Source organism: Neltuma alba, unplaced genomic scaffold (genome assembly GCF_004799145.2).
Source record: "Neltuma alba isolate B1F8T4 unplaced genomic scaffold, ASM479914v2 tig00010924_pilon, whole genome shotgun sequence".
In the NCBI taxonomy this organism is placed as follows: Eukaryota; Viridiplantae; Streptophyta; class Magnoliopsida; order Fabales; family Fabaceae; genus Neltuma; species Neltuma alba.
This window is the reverse complement of record NW_021635700.1, coordinates 294,697-313,746: the sequence shown is the minus strand read 5'-3', so window position 1 is coordinate 313,746 and position 19,050 is coordinate 294,697. Positions and strand designations below refer to the sequence as shown.

General features: G+C 32.6%; 1 protein-coding gene across 1 annotated transcript; it reads right to left on the bottom strand.

Annotated features, from left to right (window-relative positions):
* Positions 1-3,086: 3,086 nt before the first annotated feature.
* Positions 3,087-3,788, bottom strand: LOC114759982 (peptidyl-prolyl cis-trans isomerase cyp6-like). Its single transcript, XM_028949229.1, has 4 exons — positions 3,711-3,788; positions 3,530-3,584; positions 3,280-3,368; positions 3,087-3,155 (listed from the first exon to the last, which is right to left on the bottom strand). The coding sequence occupies exons 1-4, from the start codon at positions 3,786-3,788 to the stop codon at positions 3,087-3,089; spliced, it is 291 nt and encodes a 96-aa protein (XP_028805062.1).
* Positions 3,789-19,050: the final 15,262 nt, after the last annotated feature.

Genomic DNA, 19,050 nt, shown 5'->3' with positions numbered 1-19,050 from the left:
ATTTGCATTATAAAATTAAAAAATCTTTGATGGCCCAATGGCCATCTTCCCTTTTGTTGGTCTAAGTGGCCAAGGGATTGTGGGATCAAATCCCACCTCCGTTTTAAACCAATATTATCCCATTTCAAAAAAAAAAAAATCTTGTCACAAAAATCTTTCACCGGTAGCCACCACACTGGTGGCCGGCATCAATGGCGAGAGGCGGGGCCTGATGAGGGAAGCAAGCTCTAGAACTCGTTTGGTATGCTGGAAATTCTGCAATGAAAAAGTACAATTTTGATTTTTCATAGATAAAGCCCGTTTAGTTGCAACATTTTTTACCTTTGCTCACTGTTTTAAAGAAAAGTTAACACTTCTAATTTAGTTATTTAGTTTTATGATGGAGTATAAATAAAAGAGTAATTTTAAAAAAAACCAAGAAAACACAATATTAAATTTAATTATATATGCATCTATTATATTAACTTTTCCAATCATGCACTAACATATGCCTTTAAAATATTATTGTTAAAACTATAAATTCATACGGCAAAAATAGAACACGTCTATGTGTGACTGAAAATCTTGACATAAAGGGTGTGTTTGGTTGGAGGGGAGGGGAGGGAAAATGAGCCCCTCCCCTCATTTGGTTAAAAATTTTGGAGGGGAGGGGAGTTAAAATGTCTCCTCCCCTCCCCCCATTTTGGTTCCCCTCCAAATTGAGGGTTTTTGAAGGAGAGCCAAAATTTTAGACCATTATGTACTTATGGTTTTTTTAATATTCCACTTCTACCCATAAAATATATTATTATAATATTTATTTTAAATAAAAAATATATACATTATTATAATTAAAAATATATTATAAAAATTATTTAAATAAAAAATTATAATATTATAAAATTAATTGTTTTTTTATAAATATATTATTTATTAAATATATTTTAAAGCTGGAAAAAAAGATAGCTTAAAGAAAATAAAATTTCATTTTTCTTAGAGCATATAAAATTTGTTAATTTGATTATTTTAAATATATTATTATATTAATTAGAATAAAAAATTACTATACCAATTTTTTAATACACATATTAACATGATAAGATTGAATTTTTATTAAATTATATAATTTAAATTAAGATGTAAATTAATTTATATAATATATCAATAAAAAACATAAACTAATATATAAGGGTAAAATGGTAAATTGATTATTACTATCCTTCCCCTCCCCTCCTTGAACCAAACAAGGGATCATTAAATATCTTCCCCTCCCTTCCTTTTTAATCAAACCAAACAAGGTGAGGATGAAACCTCCCTCCCCTCCCCTACCCCTCCCCTCCCTCCCTCCCTCCCTCCCTCAAACCAAAGACAAATAACCTCCCCCCCCAAAACAATGGACATAAAGTTGATGGAAGTATTTTCCATATATAGACAAGAATAGCAAATATCAAATTATGCAGATATCAGTAATATTTAAGGTAAATTTCAAAGAAATAAATGTGTTAAATCTGTTCTTAATTAAAGCAATAGAAAATAGGAAGTAACTCTACAATACCAAGTGATTTTACTTTTATATAGGATATCACTAATAGTTACCAATTAATAAGATTTTATTTTAAAATTCAGAATTCCCTTCTTTTTCAAAATAAACATAAATCATATAATTTGACATCCATTTACATTGGCCTCAATAGTCATCTCAGTGGTCATCCCGACCATCCCTCTTTCTCTTCTTTCTCATTGCCTCACGTCTTTTCTTGCCCTTCAAGAAGACCCCATCCCTCTTTCGATTCGGAGCAGGCCTTATAATCACTCCGGGAGGAATATCTCTGGCTGCAGATATTTTTCAGTCAGTGTTAGGCAAAATTATTATTTCCTCTGGTCCTAATTATAAGACGTATGTAGTTTACAAATGAGACCTTACAATTAGAATTGGAAATAGTGTTATTAACAGAACTAAAATTGTTAAAATAAAACTCACGATTATATAACATGCCACAATCAACGATTCTAACCGCCCAGTCAAAACTAGTCTGTCCAATTTCTCGTAGCGTATCCATGCCTTCCACAAGCTTCCCGAAGACCACATGAGTCCTGCAACAAGTTGCAAATAACAGTATTAGTATATTAGGAAGTTTGACAAATGTAACGTTTGCAGACCGAGCATTTTATATTGGAGGGGGGGGGGGAGAAAAACAAGAGTTAACCATATATATTAACCTGTCAAGGCTTTCATCAGCTCTCAATGTGATCAAAAAGTGAGAACCGGAAGCTTTTAATTCTTTTCTGGGCATAGATAGGAGCCCTTCTTTATCATGTTTCAAGTTGTTTGACTCATCAGCTGAAATAAGTCACAATGTAGAAACTCTTCATCGAAATAAACATTTTGAGAACTTTGAGAAAGTATGAATCTAGGATCTAGCATTCTCACCTGGGAAATGTGGACCATAAATGCTTTCAACATCTTCCCCTGCAGCATGATTAAAAATGTGATGTAGAGGTGTAAGAGTAGACATTACATCCAGGAACAAGTAGAAATGATTAGCAAGTTCGGAAGATTATAGCAAACAAGACATCAGGCCAGATGAAACGTATAGTTGCAGTCAACATTGTAATCATGATTATTCAATGCAGGATTTATATAAAAATAAAACAGTAACTTGGATAAATTGAAGATTTATATCTAGAATGTAGTGACAATTTAAACTGAGGATTTCCAAACAGATACACTATTGAACCACTCATTTAGAAATATATCTTAGGCGACAACATTTTCAGTTGGGAAAAAATGATCAAGTTAAAATCGTCAATTGCTAGTCTTAATTCAATCCTACAGTGTAACAACCCAAATAATTTATAAATAGAGGATACAGAATTTACTTAAAATCAACATATCAATATGTAACATAAAATATATGACATGATGCATCACTCGCAATCAATGAGCATCACAGCCCATTCTTCAAATACCAGCTATGCACAAAAATATGAATCTACTTTCATTTAATAATTAGTAAAGCAATTAGAAAGAGTTAAAAATTGCATTGACAGAAATGGACTAAATGTGAGTAAATGTATTGTATCAAATTACAAGATTTAGAAAGCAGTTAAGTGTGCCATGCAAAAGCCAATGCGTCATTAGAAAACTCACCAGTTTCGTAGCTTATGGCACCTCCCTGCAAAAGGAAAACTAGCAATTAATATAGAGTCTTGATCACAGGTTGCAAAGAAAACTGTTTTGGAAATTAAATAAGATGGACAACTTAGTAAATATACGCTTCAAACCATAGCAGTACATACCTTCACATAGGAGCCACGTTTTTCACCCTTGTGAAAGAAACAATTTGCGTAACACAAAAACATCTGATTTGGACTGACACCTTTTTCTCCTGAAAGGACAGAAGATTAAATGAGAAATGGGGAAGTCATATCATAAATCATCAAAATCAAAATAAACCAGCACGTCTAAGGGCTTGTTTAATTAGTGAAACTGTAATTGCAATACAGAAGAGTTCTACTAGGGGGGATATTAAAGAAATCAGATTATTACCTGTACATAGCGCACGAAAATCTTCTGCAGTGTAAGGGGCAAGGTCATAGAATAGCTGGGAGGTCAAAAGAATTCATTAGGTTCCATTCCTAATCTCATAGTCAAAATCACAAAGTTCAAAAGATAAAAACTGCATCATGTATGATCACTGTAATTCAAAATTACTAAAACAAAAGGGTACCTCAAAAACCATCCTTTCATAGTACATCCCAGCTATAAAGACATCCATAAAAACAGGGAATTTCTCCTCCTCTGTCATTGTCAGCCTTTTTTCACTCAGAACTCAAGCCAACGAAACCACTGAAATCACAAAAGTCAGTCAAAAGAGACCCAATAATTATTGATAAGTGTAATGTAATGATAACATGTAATGTTACATCAGAAGCAAACACTGGCACATATCATATCAAAAAACTTCTGGAACATTAACAAAGAGTTGCATCATGTCTGAATATTTTTGGAGGCCTAGGTATAGATATAAAAGCCAGAAAAACAGAAAAAATTTGGAAAAAGAATAATAAACTAAAGGGAAAACAAGAACAAGAAGAATCAAGAAATAATCATATTAGAAAAATCAATAAAACATCAAAGTAAAGAAAAACGAAAGGCATTGTATTCATAAAAAGCTGTGAAAGGAACAGGCATATGTACTCTCTATTTGCAGATACTCTGTACTAGTTCTTTCATATGGTCTCGAATCATATGATCCCTACACTAAACAGGACGGGAGCTTTTCCATTTGTGTATTTGAAGAGATACACATAAGAATGTGGTTGTATATAAGAATATGATTGTACTGCATAAGACTGACATATAATTCATCTAATGCTTTGGCTACTCTAATATTCACGTCCTTTCTAGTAATGATTGATGAATAGACAACACAAAGAATAAATTATAGATAAGCTAATCAAAAGAAAAAAGGACCTTCCAAGTGATCGAGCAATTCTAAGAAATGGATATTGCATTCCATATTTTTGCCCCTTCTCACTTTATCTCTTATTTAACAGCTGTGCAGTGATTAATTAACCAAAAAATAAAAACAAAGATAAACATAAAAATTCTTGGTTCTTTGTGATAAGTTAATTTGGGATATATCTATATGTAAATATCTCGTTGTCAAGACTGAAATATATATCAGAAAGAGGTTTAATAATGGGCAGAACAAAAATGAACTGCTTTCTTGCTTCATTCACAACTTCTTGGAGTAGTTCGGCCAACAGCAGAACAAGCCCAAGTATATAACAGAGAAAATTCAACACTAATCTTAGGATATTAGAAGCAACTTAGTTTTATTCATTATTTACTTCTCCGGTCCTTAATGTAAAACATATTTAACTAATTTGATTAGATTAAGAAAGTTAGATAAGTTAGTTAATTATAAGAAATATGACATATTTTTCTAAAATACCATAATCATCTTTTTTGATATCGCGTATTTCTCTCCTACTTAGTTATAGTTAAGGAGTATCAACAGGGTAATTTCAGCAAAATTAATAAATATAAGAAATAAGATTAATATCAACTCAATAATTAGGTTCTACACTAAAGACCGGAAGAGCACTATATAACAAATCAAAAGACTAGAGATGCCAGGGGTGACAGAACTGAGTAACTAGAAGCCGCGATCATACTTAATTTCTTGTCTCAGAGTAACAAAACTTCTTAAAAGAACATTGCCAAACTTGCTCTGCATGTTAAAATAAAAAGATACTACTTAGGATCAACTCACCACTTATAACAGCTACACGATCTAGTTTTATCTCTAGATTTTAAGAAAAAAAGCACCAATAACTGCACAAGGGCTATATGAAGTAGGACGTGCCCATAAAATCATATATATGAAACTCTTAATTCCCCGTATTGCTTTGCTAAAATTTCTTTAGTGCTGCGGCTTTAGATATCAGTACAATAATCCAACAATCCCTAAGTTCAACAAGCATAATGCAGGGTTCGAAATTACTCATAACTAATTAATATTCAACAACTCAGCAACCAAATTTTAAGATCAAACCATACGTTAGAGGTCCAACACGAACTCGGAAAAGAAGAAGACAATGTAGCACGAAGCCAAACAACAGATGGTCGACAGCGAAGCGAAGATGAATAGGAGACGCGGCCGCGGCGTGCGGCGGTGGAGGTCGGACTTGATGTAAAGGTGAATGATGGTGATGGGATGAAGGGAAGAGACGGAGGATGGTGTTGCTCGAACGTGATTGCCGATGGCGGAAAGGTATATATAGGTGTGCGTGTTAATATATATTACTCCCTCTGTTCCTTATTATAAGTGACAAATAACCTAAATATGTTGATAAAAAAATAGTTAAAATTAGTTAAGAACAATTAATGTGTAAAAAGTATAATTTTTTTCCAAAAATGCCCACATTAATAAGGAGAAAGAGCATGAGAGAGAACAATTAAATTATTAAAAGAAAGAAAAGTGGGAGGGAGGGAGAGTGTGAGTTGGAGATAATAAATATGGGTAAAACAGTAAATCAACACAAAAAAGTAGAGACAACTTGTAAGTGTCTCTTATATATAGGAACATGCCATAAGCATCAAATGTCTCTTATAATAAGGAACGGAGAGAGTATAAGAAACAAAAAATCGGATCAGACACTAAACCAGTTGAAATAGTGGGTTAAAGATTAATGGGTTGGATCGGGGTTAGACCGGATAAAACCAATAATAATTAAAATAATATAATTTGACTACACCTTTTCTCTTTTCTTTCTTTTTTAATTCGCCCAATGCAATTTTTTTTCTTATTATTTTATATTTTTGTCTCTTGTCTCTCTCACGTGGATGTCATAGCACATATCACAAGGCTACTTCTTTTTTCCTCTCTCCTCGTTGAATGGCAGATTACTTGTGCATTATTCTCTTTCTGAGCCTTGACGTAAGCCATTGAGCCACGATTTGCTCCCACAAGAGATAGGAGTGAGGAACGCAACGGCAGCTACCTAGGTTGCATTATTCTCTGGTTCAAATTTTGAAATTCGGTCCTCTTTCTTCATTTCTCTTTCTTTCTCAAACAGCCCTCTGCGTTTCTGTTTCTTTCTCACTTTCTGTTTCTTTCTCACACAGAAATGATAAACAGTGATCTCTTCTTCTCTCTACACATCCCTTCTACTCTATTACTTATCTTCCTCCTTGCCTTCCACTCTTCCACAAGCATGGGTTCGAAGCGCCCACAAGAGACTTCCAAATGGGTATTTCTTTTTATGATTTTTTTTTCTTCTACCACTTCTCTCAACCGTGTTAATGTCTTCTCCGGTGAACGGTGAGATGGTAAGAGTAAAAAAGAAGAAAGGAGGAAAAAAAACCGGTGACCCATCCAACCCACCGGTTTTTAACGGTTTTTTTTTTGTTCTTTCCGGTTTTTTCCTGTTCAATTTGAAGCCAGTTTATTCTTCAAACTAGACCGAACTAGAGACCGGTTTTCCGGTTGAACCGACCGGTTCGGTCCGGTTTTTTTTCATTGATATATACATAATGGAGCAAGGTTTTAAAACCCGGACCGGACGGTCGAACCAGCAACCGGACAATACAACGGCTCGGTTTCTATATTTAGACCGGTTAGAGAGTTGGACCGTGTTAAACCGTTATGAGCCGCCTATTAAGCTGGGAACCAGAGTTAAGCTGAGACCCGGAGCGGTTTTCAGAGAACCGTCCGGCTGGGCAAAAGAAGGAGAAGGAAGAAGGAAAAAGAAGAAGAGAGAAACAGAAAAATCTAAAAGGAAAAAAAATAGCTTTTTTATTTTTCTCATTTACTTGACACGGATCAATCGCATGAGATGGATAAAGGATGATATTGAGGAAAGAAGCAAGCTTGGAGCGTTTTTCCTCTCTTGCCATCGACTCAGAGGAAGGCAGTGAGCTCGACACAGGCACCCTTTGATGCGTCTGAAAAATTTACTTGAAAAGAAAGGAAGAGTAAAAAATAATAATAATAAACTATTCCTCTATCTTCGGTGCACAAAGGCCAGATTGGGGAAGATGAAAAGTTGTGCATCACGTTTTTCAATACTGTACTTTGCTCAGTCTATCGCATTTTTTTTTGAAAAAACTTGCTAAGCCAATTTTGAAATTCGAAGGTTATCCTTAAGCATGCATCTCCTGTTTTTATCTCACTGTAATTAATTGTTTTGAAATCTATATTTTGTATTATTTTTAATCAAAATAATTAGCATAAAATTAAACATATATTAGTGTAATTATTATAATTAATATCGTCATCTTTTATTTTATTTATGATAATTAATATAAAATTAAACGTGTAGTGTGTTTAGTATATTATTACTTTTAATCAGTATTTCTAAGTTAAAAAAATAATCTTTTTCTGTTGCAGCCCAAAAAATTTGTCAATAATTTTAAATAAAAAACTGTGTAAAGGAAATTTAAATATTAAATGAGTTAATGGAGCCAAAAATCTTTATTAAAAAATGTATAAAAAATTTTAAAATGACCACAGCCCATTAGATTAAAATAAAACCAAGGTTGAACTTGTTAATTTTTTTAATAAATTTGACTAAGTATGTTAATATAATTATATATGTATATAATATTGTTTTTAATTTAATTATTATATTACTGGTTCGACCGGACAGTTCAACTGATTCAACCGTTTGAACCGTGACCTGCTAGCTTTACCGGCTTGACATCCAGTCCGGCTTTTAAAACATTATAATGGAGTGTTCACGGGGACTGGCCCGTCTGTTGAACAATTTTATTCCTGTCCGTTCCGTAGTTTTTTTTTCATAAAATACTATAATTTTTTATATGAAATTTTTTATGTTATAATATTTATTTTTTATTGGACTTTTAAAATAAAAATATTATGTAAAAAACTTAATTATATAGTATAAAAAAGATATAAAAACAATACTGTAAAAAAAAATACTGTAAAAGAAACACTATATAATAACTTTATGAATTATTTTATTGAGGAAAGAGATTTTATTAAGATAATTTTACAACTTAATAGCAAAAAATCACTATAAAAATAAGAATTATTATTAATAAGTAAGTTGGATAATCTAATATATTATGGGTACTGTTTTTGTCTTATCCCGAAATTTTTTTTTTGGGTCTCATCCCCTCTTGTCTTGAACTAATTGAGACCGGGACCGGGACCGGGACTGGGACAGGACAAATTAAATACCTATAATATATATGTATATGATCTTTTCTAATTTTTTTCCTCTGGCCAGAACTGGCGGAAAATTTTTCCCGATCTAGGTAGAAATATAAGTGTATGTGTGCGTATATACATAATATGTAGCTAGCAAGAGTTGGTGGGATTAATAAAGGTTTAGCTTATAAGCCTAAATCATATGAATCGACTCTATTATCAATATAAAGATCTCATTAATAAGTGATCTATAAGTCCTTTTATAAGCGTTTTCTAAAGACATACTTCGATGAGTCTCCACTCAACTCACCTGAACTTTCTTCTAGCCAAAAACAAAAAAAAGGTATATATATATATATATATGTATATGGTGGACTTAATTATTAATCAGCTTTTCCTTATTAATCTATGCTAGTACAATACTCGTGCTCTCCTCAATTAGAAAATTATGAAAAGAAATTATAGCATAATATATTTTAAAAAAATACTTGTTGCCAATGATAATATATGCATTGTTAATTTGATATACAAAAGCAAAATTATGATAGGACAGTGTCGTATTAAGTAAAATGTTGCCTCTGCTCGTAGAATCTTGGATATACACCTCATTGAAATTAGTGTTTTGACAACAGGAATGGCCGAATTTGCACTATAAAGTCTGTGTTATATCAAAAATCGGAAGAATATTATTTTTTACAGATTTAAACTTTAAACCGTTCAAACCAACTTAATCATTAATCTATTTAGAGGGAGTAAGAGAGTTTACAAACAAAATGAAATGGCAAAATTACACCTTGGATATATGCAAGGCGCCCCCGCTTAGCAGCTTGGGAGGGCATATGCATGAAGAGAGAAGCAGGTGGGCGGGGTTGGGTCTGAGATCAGCAAAGAAGCAAAAAGAAGCTTTTATGATAAAGCTTGCTAGAGAAATTTATTATTTATTACTCCCTCCGTTCCTTATTATAAGAGACATTTGATGTTTATGGCATGTTCCTATATATAAGAGACACTTAAAAATTATCTCTACTTTTTTGTGTTGATTTCCTATTTTACCCATATTTATTGTCTCCAACTCACACTCTCTCTCTCTTTCCATTTCTCTTTCTTTTAAAAATTTACCATTGTTCTCTCTCATGCTCTCTCTCCTTATTAATGAGGGCATTTTTGGGGAAAAAATTATACTTTTTACACATTAATTATTCTTAACTAATTTTAACTGTTTTTTTTATCGACGTAATTCGGTTATTCGTCTCTTATAATAAGGAACGGAGGGAGTATTACTAATATTTTTAGGAAAAAATGCATATCAAGATGAATTTTTTAAAAAATAATTAAGCGAGAAAAAAATACTCGCGAAAAACAAATGTTCTCCAAAATTCTGCTTCAATGTAAGAATAAATGTAAATTAAAGTTTATGCATAAAAAAAAAAGATATGACATGGTACAAACATGCCATTACTATTTCCAATCTTGGACTTGATAAATGATAATTTTGAATTCAGATCAATGTATAATACTAACTCTTATCATTAACGTAAAAGCTAGTTTGATATTCAATTTGATCCTAAATACAAGATCACAATCTAGTTTGTCTTTCATACTTATCCTTTTTTTTAAAGATACTCCTCTGGTCTTATTTATATGATACTAAGAGAAATTTTTTATGTAAATGTATAATTTTACCCATCATTTATTATTATATTGATTTTGTTTACATGAGATATAATATATACTCCTCCGGTCCTAAATATAAGACCCCTTTTGTAGTGTAATTACACTACAAAAGAGGTCTTATATTTAGGACCATAAGGAGTATTAAATAGGGATAAAGTGGGAAAGTTATTGAATTTTAAATGAGTTAATGAAATTTAAGTTTTTTCTTGGTCTGTGTGAAACATGTTAGAAGTAACTTGTAAATAGGATCAAAGGAGTAATCTTTATAGTAGTTGCATACGTTAAATGTAGTCATCATTATTCATAGGTCCTTCACACCTTTGAATGGAGAAAATAAAACACCACACATGAAGTTCCATAATCCAATTGCATTATTACAGTGGCAAATTGTATATGAAGTCATTGATAAGGTCTACATTGAAAAGTTTCGATATCTATAATTTATATTTATATTCATGTTTGATATCAACCTGTGAATTCGTCCAAAACATGAGCTTACTCCTAATGTAGTGGAATAATAAGCTAACAAAAAAAAAAAAACATTCCCGGGGTAAATAATTTATGAAGCCATGGAAGTAGGCATATACATTTAAAGTTTGTTATTAATGACCTTAAGTTGAGGTTTATCTTCCCGATGGGCCTCGTTAAAAAAAAAAAAAAAAAAACACTTAAAAGTTGTCTCTACTTTTTTGTGTTGATTTCCTATTTTCCCATATTATTGTCTCCAACTCACACTCTCTCTCCTTCCTACTCCTCTTTCTTTTAATAATTTAATCGTTCTCTCTCATGCTCTCTCTCCTTATTAATGAGGGCATTTTTGGAAAAAAATTATATTTTTACACATTGATTGTTCTTATTAATTTTAAACTGTTTTTTTATCAACGTAATTCGGTTATTTGTCTCTTATAATAAGGAACGGAGGGAGTACCATTTAAAGTTTGCTATTAATGACCTTAAGTTGAGGTTTATCTTCCCCGATGGGCCTCGTTAAAAAAAAATAAAATTGCTTGTTGTATTGCTTCTCGTGTTAATTTCGATAAAGGTGTTGGCTAGAACCATTCAAATGGAAAATATTAGACCCAAGGTTTCACAAGACCGATAATACTACTGACAATAAGATACTAATTACACTTAAAGGCCATGTTGGCACAACACAGAGATTGCTGGTCCACAAAATGCAAAACAACACATAGCAGAAGGAATTATATAACTTCCCATAATCCAAAGTCTAGTAAATTCCCAATATAGAGGAAAACTTATGTCCAGATTTTTAGTTAAGAAAAAACAGAACAAAAACTAGTTTCAGTATTATCATTTTGATGAGTACTCTAAATTCATCAGATCTGAATTGTCTATATCTGATTTAAACAGTTTAGATTTAAAATATTTAATTAATATTTTTAAATAAAAAACTATTTTAAAAAAATAGTTAAAAAATTATCTCTATTTTAAATTTTATATATATTAAAATAATTATCTTGAACAAATAAAAATAAAAAAGAAATCAAATTTCGATCATCTAAATAAGATGTGGATGATCAAATCTAATGAATTTAGAGTATTCATCCAAAACTGGTCCCGAAGATAATGACAATACTATAACACTGAAAGTCATAACGCACTCCATCCGAAAGAAGCGCCATCCTTACAGCCATTATCTCAGTGAATGTGTCCGTGGCACTGACATGATGATGAAAAGAGAAACTATATGCAACACAAAGGAAACAACATATGAGTAACCAAAGTATTATAATGGTGAAGGAAAAATGAAAACGAACTTTGAAGTACCCTGCTTCTTCTTGATAACCGCATAATTCACAAAAGTCACAAGCTTGTGCATCCTTTTCAAAGGGTTGTAGTTCTTCCATGCTTGAAACAGTGGGGAGGGAACAGGAAGCTACGTTCCTGAACCAACGTGCTATGCAGAAAGATAATGTGGTGCTTTCATTGCTTTGAATGGATTCCGTCACCTCCTACACCAACGCTGAAGTACTAGACCGATTATACCTTCCCTTCAAAGAAGATATTGCAAAACTGAAATCAAAGTCATGAAATAACATCTGGCAAAGTGAACACGGAGATGATGAGTGCTATTAGCAAGCCTGCTCGTCATATCCACAGAGACCAAACTTTTGGGGTAATCGAGTTCATTAACCCAATCCTTGTGAAGACCTTTTCAACCTCCACAACAACCTTCCAAGTGTTCATAGAAGGGGCAACCTCATCAAGCCCATCGTAGCCAAGGCCATGTCAAGTTAGAGAGAAGAGGAAGAAGATTTAGTGATAGAGGAGACGTGCAGTGGACTGTGTGTGGAAGAGCCTTTGGAAACCTTGGTTATACAGTAGGCGGAAGGGAACAAACTGATGGGAAATTTTTAGAGCTCAAACGGAAAAGCAAAGAACAAAACAGTAAATAACAGTACTCATTGTATTATAGTATTTTCTCTGTGATATAGAGTGATTTCTTCCTCTTTATATATACGTGAATCAGAGAACAAGGAAAGAGAAATAAATGACCACGTGTTAAAAGAAGAGAAGGATCTAGACATTAGGGCTAGCTGGAAACGTGTGCGGAACTGGGCTTCTGTATTTTGGGTCTTTGTTGGGCTTATTGTATAATGTCATGTAGGTGCTAACATGCCCTCTCGAGTCCAAGTATGAAGAATGAACATTTAGACTTGATCTTAACCACTTGAAACGATCAGCTACCAAGGGTTTAGTGAAGATATCTGCAAGTTGATCATGAGAAGAAACAATGGCAATTCTGAGAGACTTCGCAGCAACTCGTTCACACACAAAATGATAATCAAGATCAATGTGTTTCGCCTGAGAATGAAAAACTAGATTAACAGCTAGATAAGTAGCTCCCAAATTATCATCGTATAAGATTGGGGCTTCGGGTGGTCTAATGTTAAGTTTTCCAAGTAAATTTGTAGCCAAATGAGTTCACATGTAGCAGTAGCAAGAGCTCGACACTCAGATTTAGTGCCTGATCTTAAGACAGTGCGTTGTTTCTTCTTGATCTTGAGACAGTGGGTTGTTTCTTAGAGTTCCAAGAAACAAGATTTGAGCCAAGAAACATAGCATAACCCCCAATGGATCTGGAATCAGGTTGAGAACCTCTTAGCATTAGAATAGGCTTCAAGTGACCTAGCAGTAGAACACAAGGTCATAGTGTTGGATCTTCTAATAAGTAAACCGAAATGGGATGTGTCACAAAGATACCGAAGAATGCATTTAACAACGGCAATTTTATCAAAATACTATAAATAGTAAAAATAATTACCCAAATGCTACATTGCAGAAACTATTTATCTATATACTATATCTTTTAAAAATCGTTCACGCCGAGATGAACTTTCACTCTAACAGCTTATTTTTTTAAGTGAAAAAATGAAACTCGTTCAAGTCAAGAACGACTTCCACTATCTCCATTTTCCCCAACTAAGATCCCATTTCATCAACTTCCGCCTTTCGTCCCTGCCTTTAAAGTTGTGGAGCAAATTACAGTTAACACCCCATCTCATCATATCCATTCCTCATTTTCTTTTACTCTACATCTTCTCCTAAATAGAATAAATAAATATGAGTAGATTTTGTAGAAAAATTACTTTTTATCTTGATACTTAAATTTAAAAGAAAATATATAAATGAATTAAATAAAAAATATTTAAAACTTAACAGGTTCACAAATTTTATGAAATAGCTAAATAAAAATATTAAAAACTTTAAGTTTTTAAATAACTCAATAAACAAACACTAAAAACTTATTAGGGCCTTCTTTCATGGTGAAAGAGTGTCATGTTACCTTAAATAATTCAAAAAAACAAAAATAAAATAGATAAGAATGGGTACTAGAGAAAAATAAGAATATTTTAAGTGATTTTAAGAACTTAAAGTTTTTAATATTTTTATTTAGCCATTTCATAAAATTTGTGAACTTGTTAAGTTTTAAATATTTGTTTATTTAATTTATTTATATATTTTCTTTTAAATTTAAGTATCAAGCCAAAAAGTAATTTTTCTACATAATCTACTCATATTTATTCTATTTAAGAGAAGATGTAGGGTAAAAGAAAATAAGTAATGGATATGATGAGATAGGGTGTTAACGGTAATTTGCTCCACAACTTTAAAGGCAGGGACGGAAGGCGGAAGTTGATGAAATTGGGTTGTCAGTTGTAATTTTCGCTGAAAATAAAATGGAGATAGTTGAAGCCTTTATTGGCCTGAAGGAGTTTCATTTTTTCACTTAAAAAATTAAGCAGTCATAGTGAAAGTTCATCTCGGCATGAACAACTTTTAAAAGATGTAGTATATGAGTAAATAGCTTCAGTGTAGCATTTGAGTAATTATTTTTATTATTTATGGTAATTTGATAAAATTGTCATTTAATTGCAGACTAGCATCCATCAGTGGGATAGTGCATGAACTGGCGTAGTTTATTTACAGCAAAAGACAAATGAGGTCTGGTGAATGAGACATTGAAGACTACCAATAACACTTCTATACAATGTGGGATCTTTGAAAAGTGTACCGTGTTTAAGCAATTTGGAGTTAACTGCCATGGGAGTGGATATTGGTTGGGCATTAAGCATATTTGTCTTAGCTAGTATATCCAATATATATTTTCTTGACTTAGGAAAATACCTTTAGACCTAGTTTCAACCTCAACACCAAGAAAGTATTTTAGAGCGCCTAAGTCTTTGATAGGAAAGGAGGAACCCAAAATTTGAAGTAATTCAGAGATAGCATCAGCAGAGGATTCTGTCAGTATTATATCATCAATGTAAATGAGCACATGTATCCAACATAAAGAAGTGGTGTAAATGAAGAGGGAAGGATCTGAACGAGAGGCAGAGAAACCAAGATTGAGTAAACAAGAACTTAATCATACAAACCATAGTCTAGAGACTTGTTTGAGACTAGGGGTATTCATGAGGCCCGGTAGCCCAGTATGCCCTCCCAAACCTGCCAAAAAAATACCCTGCCCAGCCCAAAAAATACAAAAAAAAACAGAAAAAATGGGTATTTTCGGGTTGGGCTATTCACGAGGAAGGCCGGTCGCAGGCACACCATGTAGCCTTGCCCATTTGGTCTTGCCCGATATATATAATTACTTATATTATAATATATATTTTTTAGAATTATAATATATATAGTGTAATATTACTATTATACTTCAATACTCAAAAAGAACATTACTCCCTTATATTATTAGACTTTACATTTTTAAAGTTCTATTTTTTTTTTTAAATATACCACCTCTTTTAACTTTTTTAAACTATCTTACTGTGTACTATAATTGTCTTTTAACTTTTAGACGTTGACATTACTTCATATATCATGAAATGATACTAATTATTCCAATTCAAATGTAATATTATAGATCTCTATAAATTATATAAACTATAAGTTATTAATATAATTGAACATGTTAATATCGCTTGTATTTTTTCTTATATGTTTGTTATTTTCTCAACTTTGTGGAGATTGATGCAAATCATTTGACTTTAAGACTTTAATTACAATTTTTCATTGTCTTGTTTTTAATAAATTGTGGATATTGTTAAATTTTTAAAGTATAAATAGTTGTTAAGACATACAAAAATTTTATAACCCAAATTGTAAATTTGGACAAAGAAAGCCTGTCTTGCCCAGTCTATATTAACCCAACCCAAAATAACTTTTTATTGTCAAACCCGCTGTATTTTGCAGCACACTTATCCTTCGGGCCGGGCATCCAGCAAGGTTGTCCTATCCATCTTTGCCATGCACACCCCTATTGAGACCATAGAGAGAGCGACGGAGTTGCAGACATAAATACCTCTTCGTCAAGAAATCCATGGAGGAAAAACATTCTGCACATCGATTTGGCAAACAGTCCAGTCGCGTGAGACAGCTAGAGTGAGAACGATGCAAACAGTGATTGGCTTCACTACTGGAGAGCAGGCATCAGAAAAATCGACGCCCTCTTGTTGATGAAAACCGTTTGCAACTAAGCTGGCTTTGAATTGATCAATAAAGCCGGCGGGAGAGTACTTGACTCTGAAAATCCACTTACACATGATGACATTCTAAGATGGTGATGGAGGAACAAGAGTCCATGTCTGGGTGTTGAGAAGGGCCTGAAATTCTTCCGCCATCGCTTGACACCATTAAGGCGTCTAAATTGGTTCTATAACAAGCGAGGCGCAGAGATCGAGGAAATGGCAGAGAAAGCTTTTGGTGGTGGCCAGCGAATAGTACCATCTTTATGAATCTTTGGTTTGGAGATCTGTGCTTTGGCATGGGTGACCATTAGATGAGTGGGTTGGGGTCGTGGTGGAGAAGACCACAAGTTTGGTGTGTCAAAGAGAGCAGATGGATGAGGAGATGATGGCTGGGTCAGCAAAGGGTTGGTAAAGGACTAGGGAGAGGATGTACAAGGGCTAGGTAGTAATAGGCTTTGAGTGGGTGGGGGAGGATGCAGTAGGGTTGTCTGGATATCAGCCTCAGGAGTGTAAAATGGTAAAGATATTGTGAGGTTGGGATTGGGTTGAGGAGACGAAGTTGGGCCATGGAAGGGAAAACTAAGCTCGTCAAAAACAACATCCTTAAATTTATAAATTATAAAATCACATAATCAGTTGTTATAATCAACTGCTAAGGGTTTAGTGAGAATACCTGCATAATTAGTTTTTTGTTTTAGCTTAAGTTACTTTGTTTGCTATGATTTATAATAAGGACCAGCAGATCATTACATATTGACTTTTTTTTAAAGTGATTATTGTAGTGTTCATGTCTTGTTGTGGTCATATTGTTTATTTTTTCAAAATAATAAGTAAACCAATTCTCAAAATCATATATATTAACAGAAAATTGCTAAATTACGGTACCATTATGAACAAGTTAGAATATAGAAATTATCAATTGACACGAGGAGCATTAATTCAAATTTGCAATTCAATTATATTGAACTTAAAGTAGAAATATTATATTATCCTATATCACATAATAACATGAATGTATTATTAAAATTTATGTTAATTAAATGACATTTTTTGAAAACTTAAGCAAATTCATATGAACAAATAAATTGACAAATCAAAATTATGTCATTGACAAGTCACTATGTCACCATTAACAAGTGAAAGTGCCATTAATGACAAGAGATTTCATAATTTTATTAGTGATAATTGAATTTTAATAACGAGTCTATATGACCTCATAACAAAAATGTATTAGTTTAGAAGAATTTTTGGTATTATATGATGTTGTTTAGTATTATATAAATTAAAATTGCAATTTTTTTAACTTATATGAGCATATAAATTGACAACTAATAGTGCAATATACATCAAAATATAATATATAGCCAGCTTTCATCCACAACTTCATATAAATATAATTACATCAATTTCACAACTCATTGAAAATAAAACATAGAATTACATGTATCCAATATCAAATGAACTATTTGTGAATATCATGACATTTACAAAAAAAATTCATGTCATCACTTCTATCTACAACAAAAATTCTTTTGCCATTGTTTGTTAGGTTCAAAATGGCCTTTCTTTTTGCCCATGTTCTTTTCTGCTTCATGTGATTGCTCACCCTTTTTCATTACATTTTCTTCCTCCTTTTGTAACCTCTACCAATGAGTTAAGGGCAGAAAAGCTCATGATTGTTGTGTCAAAAGCGTGACAAAACTAATAAATATACACCTGCACGACGCAATGATCATTGATAAGTCAAAGAGCTATATTGACAACTATCGTGGCCCATATTGACAACATATTCTCCTATTTCATAGTAAGGGTTTTACCCACATCAAACTTTATCTTCTTCATCAATTCCTGTTGAATCTTGATGAAACAGAGCAAGATCATACTCAATCCATCCACAATACACTCAGAAATAGAGTATTCATTATCACCTTACCTGCTCATAATAAAACCCTAACTTAGATGACCAACATATATCAAAAAAAAAAACACAAGCAATTTTACCAATGGTTGACATTAGTGGAGGGGACAAGATTTTCTGATAGGGGTAAGGAAGAAACATGATGAAGTTTGGGTATTTTTTCCTCTTGCCTTCTACAAACAAGGTGTAGATTTTCAGGTTGAAACAGAGCAAATTTGCAACAGCTTTGGGTGCTTCTTACAAGGGTAGAGAAGTCTTTTCACCCTTCATTAAATTGCACTCAGGTCCCTTTGGGACTTCAGATTTATTACTAGATTTTCAGGATTTTTTTGTAGTATTTTATGTTCCATGGACCCTCATGTCATTTTCCTTAAAAAACTTGATTTGAAATACTACCTTTTATTATTTATCAGATTTATTAATCAAAGATAAATTTTGTATAAAAAAATTAATCAAAGATAAACAATTATTATAATTTCACCAACTAAATTATTAGAACTTTCAGAGTTATACTTCTTGGAGAGGAAAGATGCTACCAAAAGGACTCTTGGCCATTTGTTTGTGCCCTGTACATTATTAGTAGTTTAGTCCAGCGCTCCAGCCAACTGAGCTAATCGGCCAATTGTTAATAATCAATTTTAATATTTAGAGAATAATTAATTACGTGTCTACTTATCATTTATTAAATTTATGAGTTTATGATGATGAAGTTATTATATGAAGAAATAAACTTTGTTAATTTGAATGAGGCCCTACTGAACAAAACTTTGTTTAATTTTTGAAGTTGATTACTGAACACACT

Excerpts from the sequence above, each read along its gene's own strand:
- LOC114759982 (XM_028949229.1), bottom strand. The coding sequence starts at position 3,788 with ATGACAGAGGAGGAGAAATTCCCTGTTTTTATGGATGTCTTTATAGCT. Across the intron at positions 3,585-3,710 it reads ATGAAAGGATGGTTTTTGAG|CTATTCTATGACCTTGCCCC; the intron begins GTACCCTTTTGT and ends TTGACCTCCCAG. Across the intron at positions 3,369-3,529 it reads TTTTCGTGCGCTATGTACAG|GAGAAAAAGGTGTCAGTCCA; the intron begins GTAATAATCTGA and ends CTGTCCTTTCAG.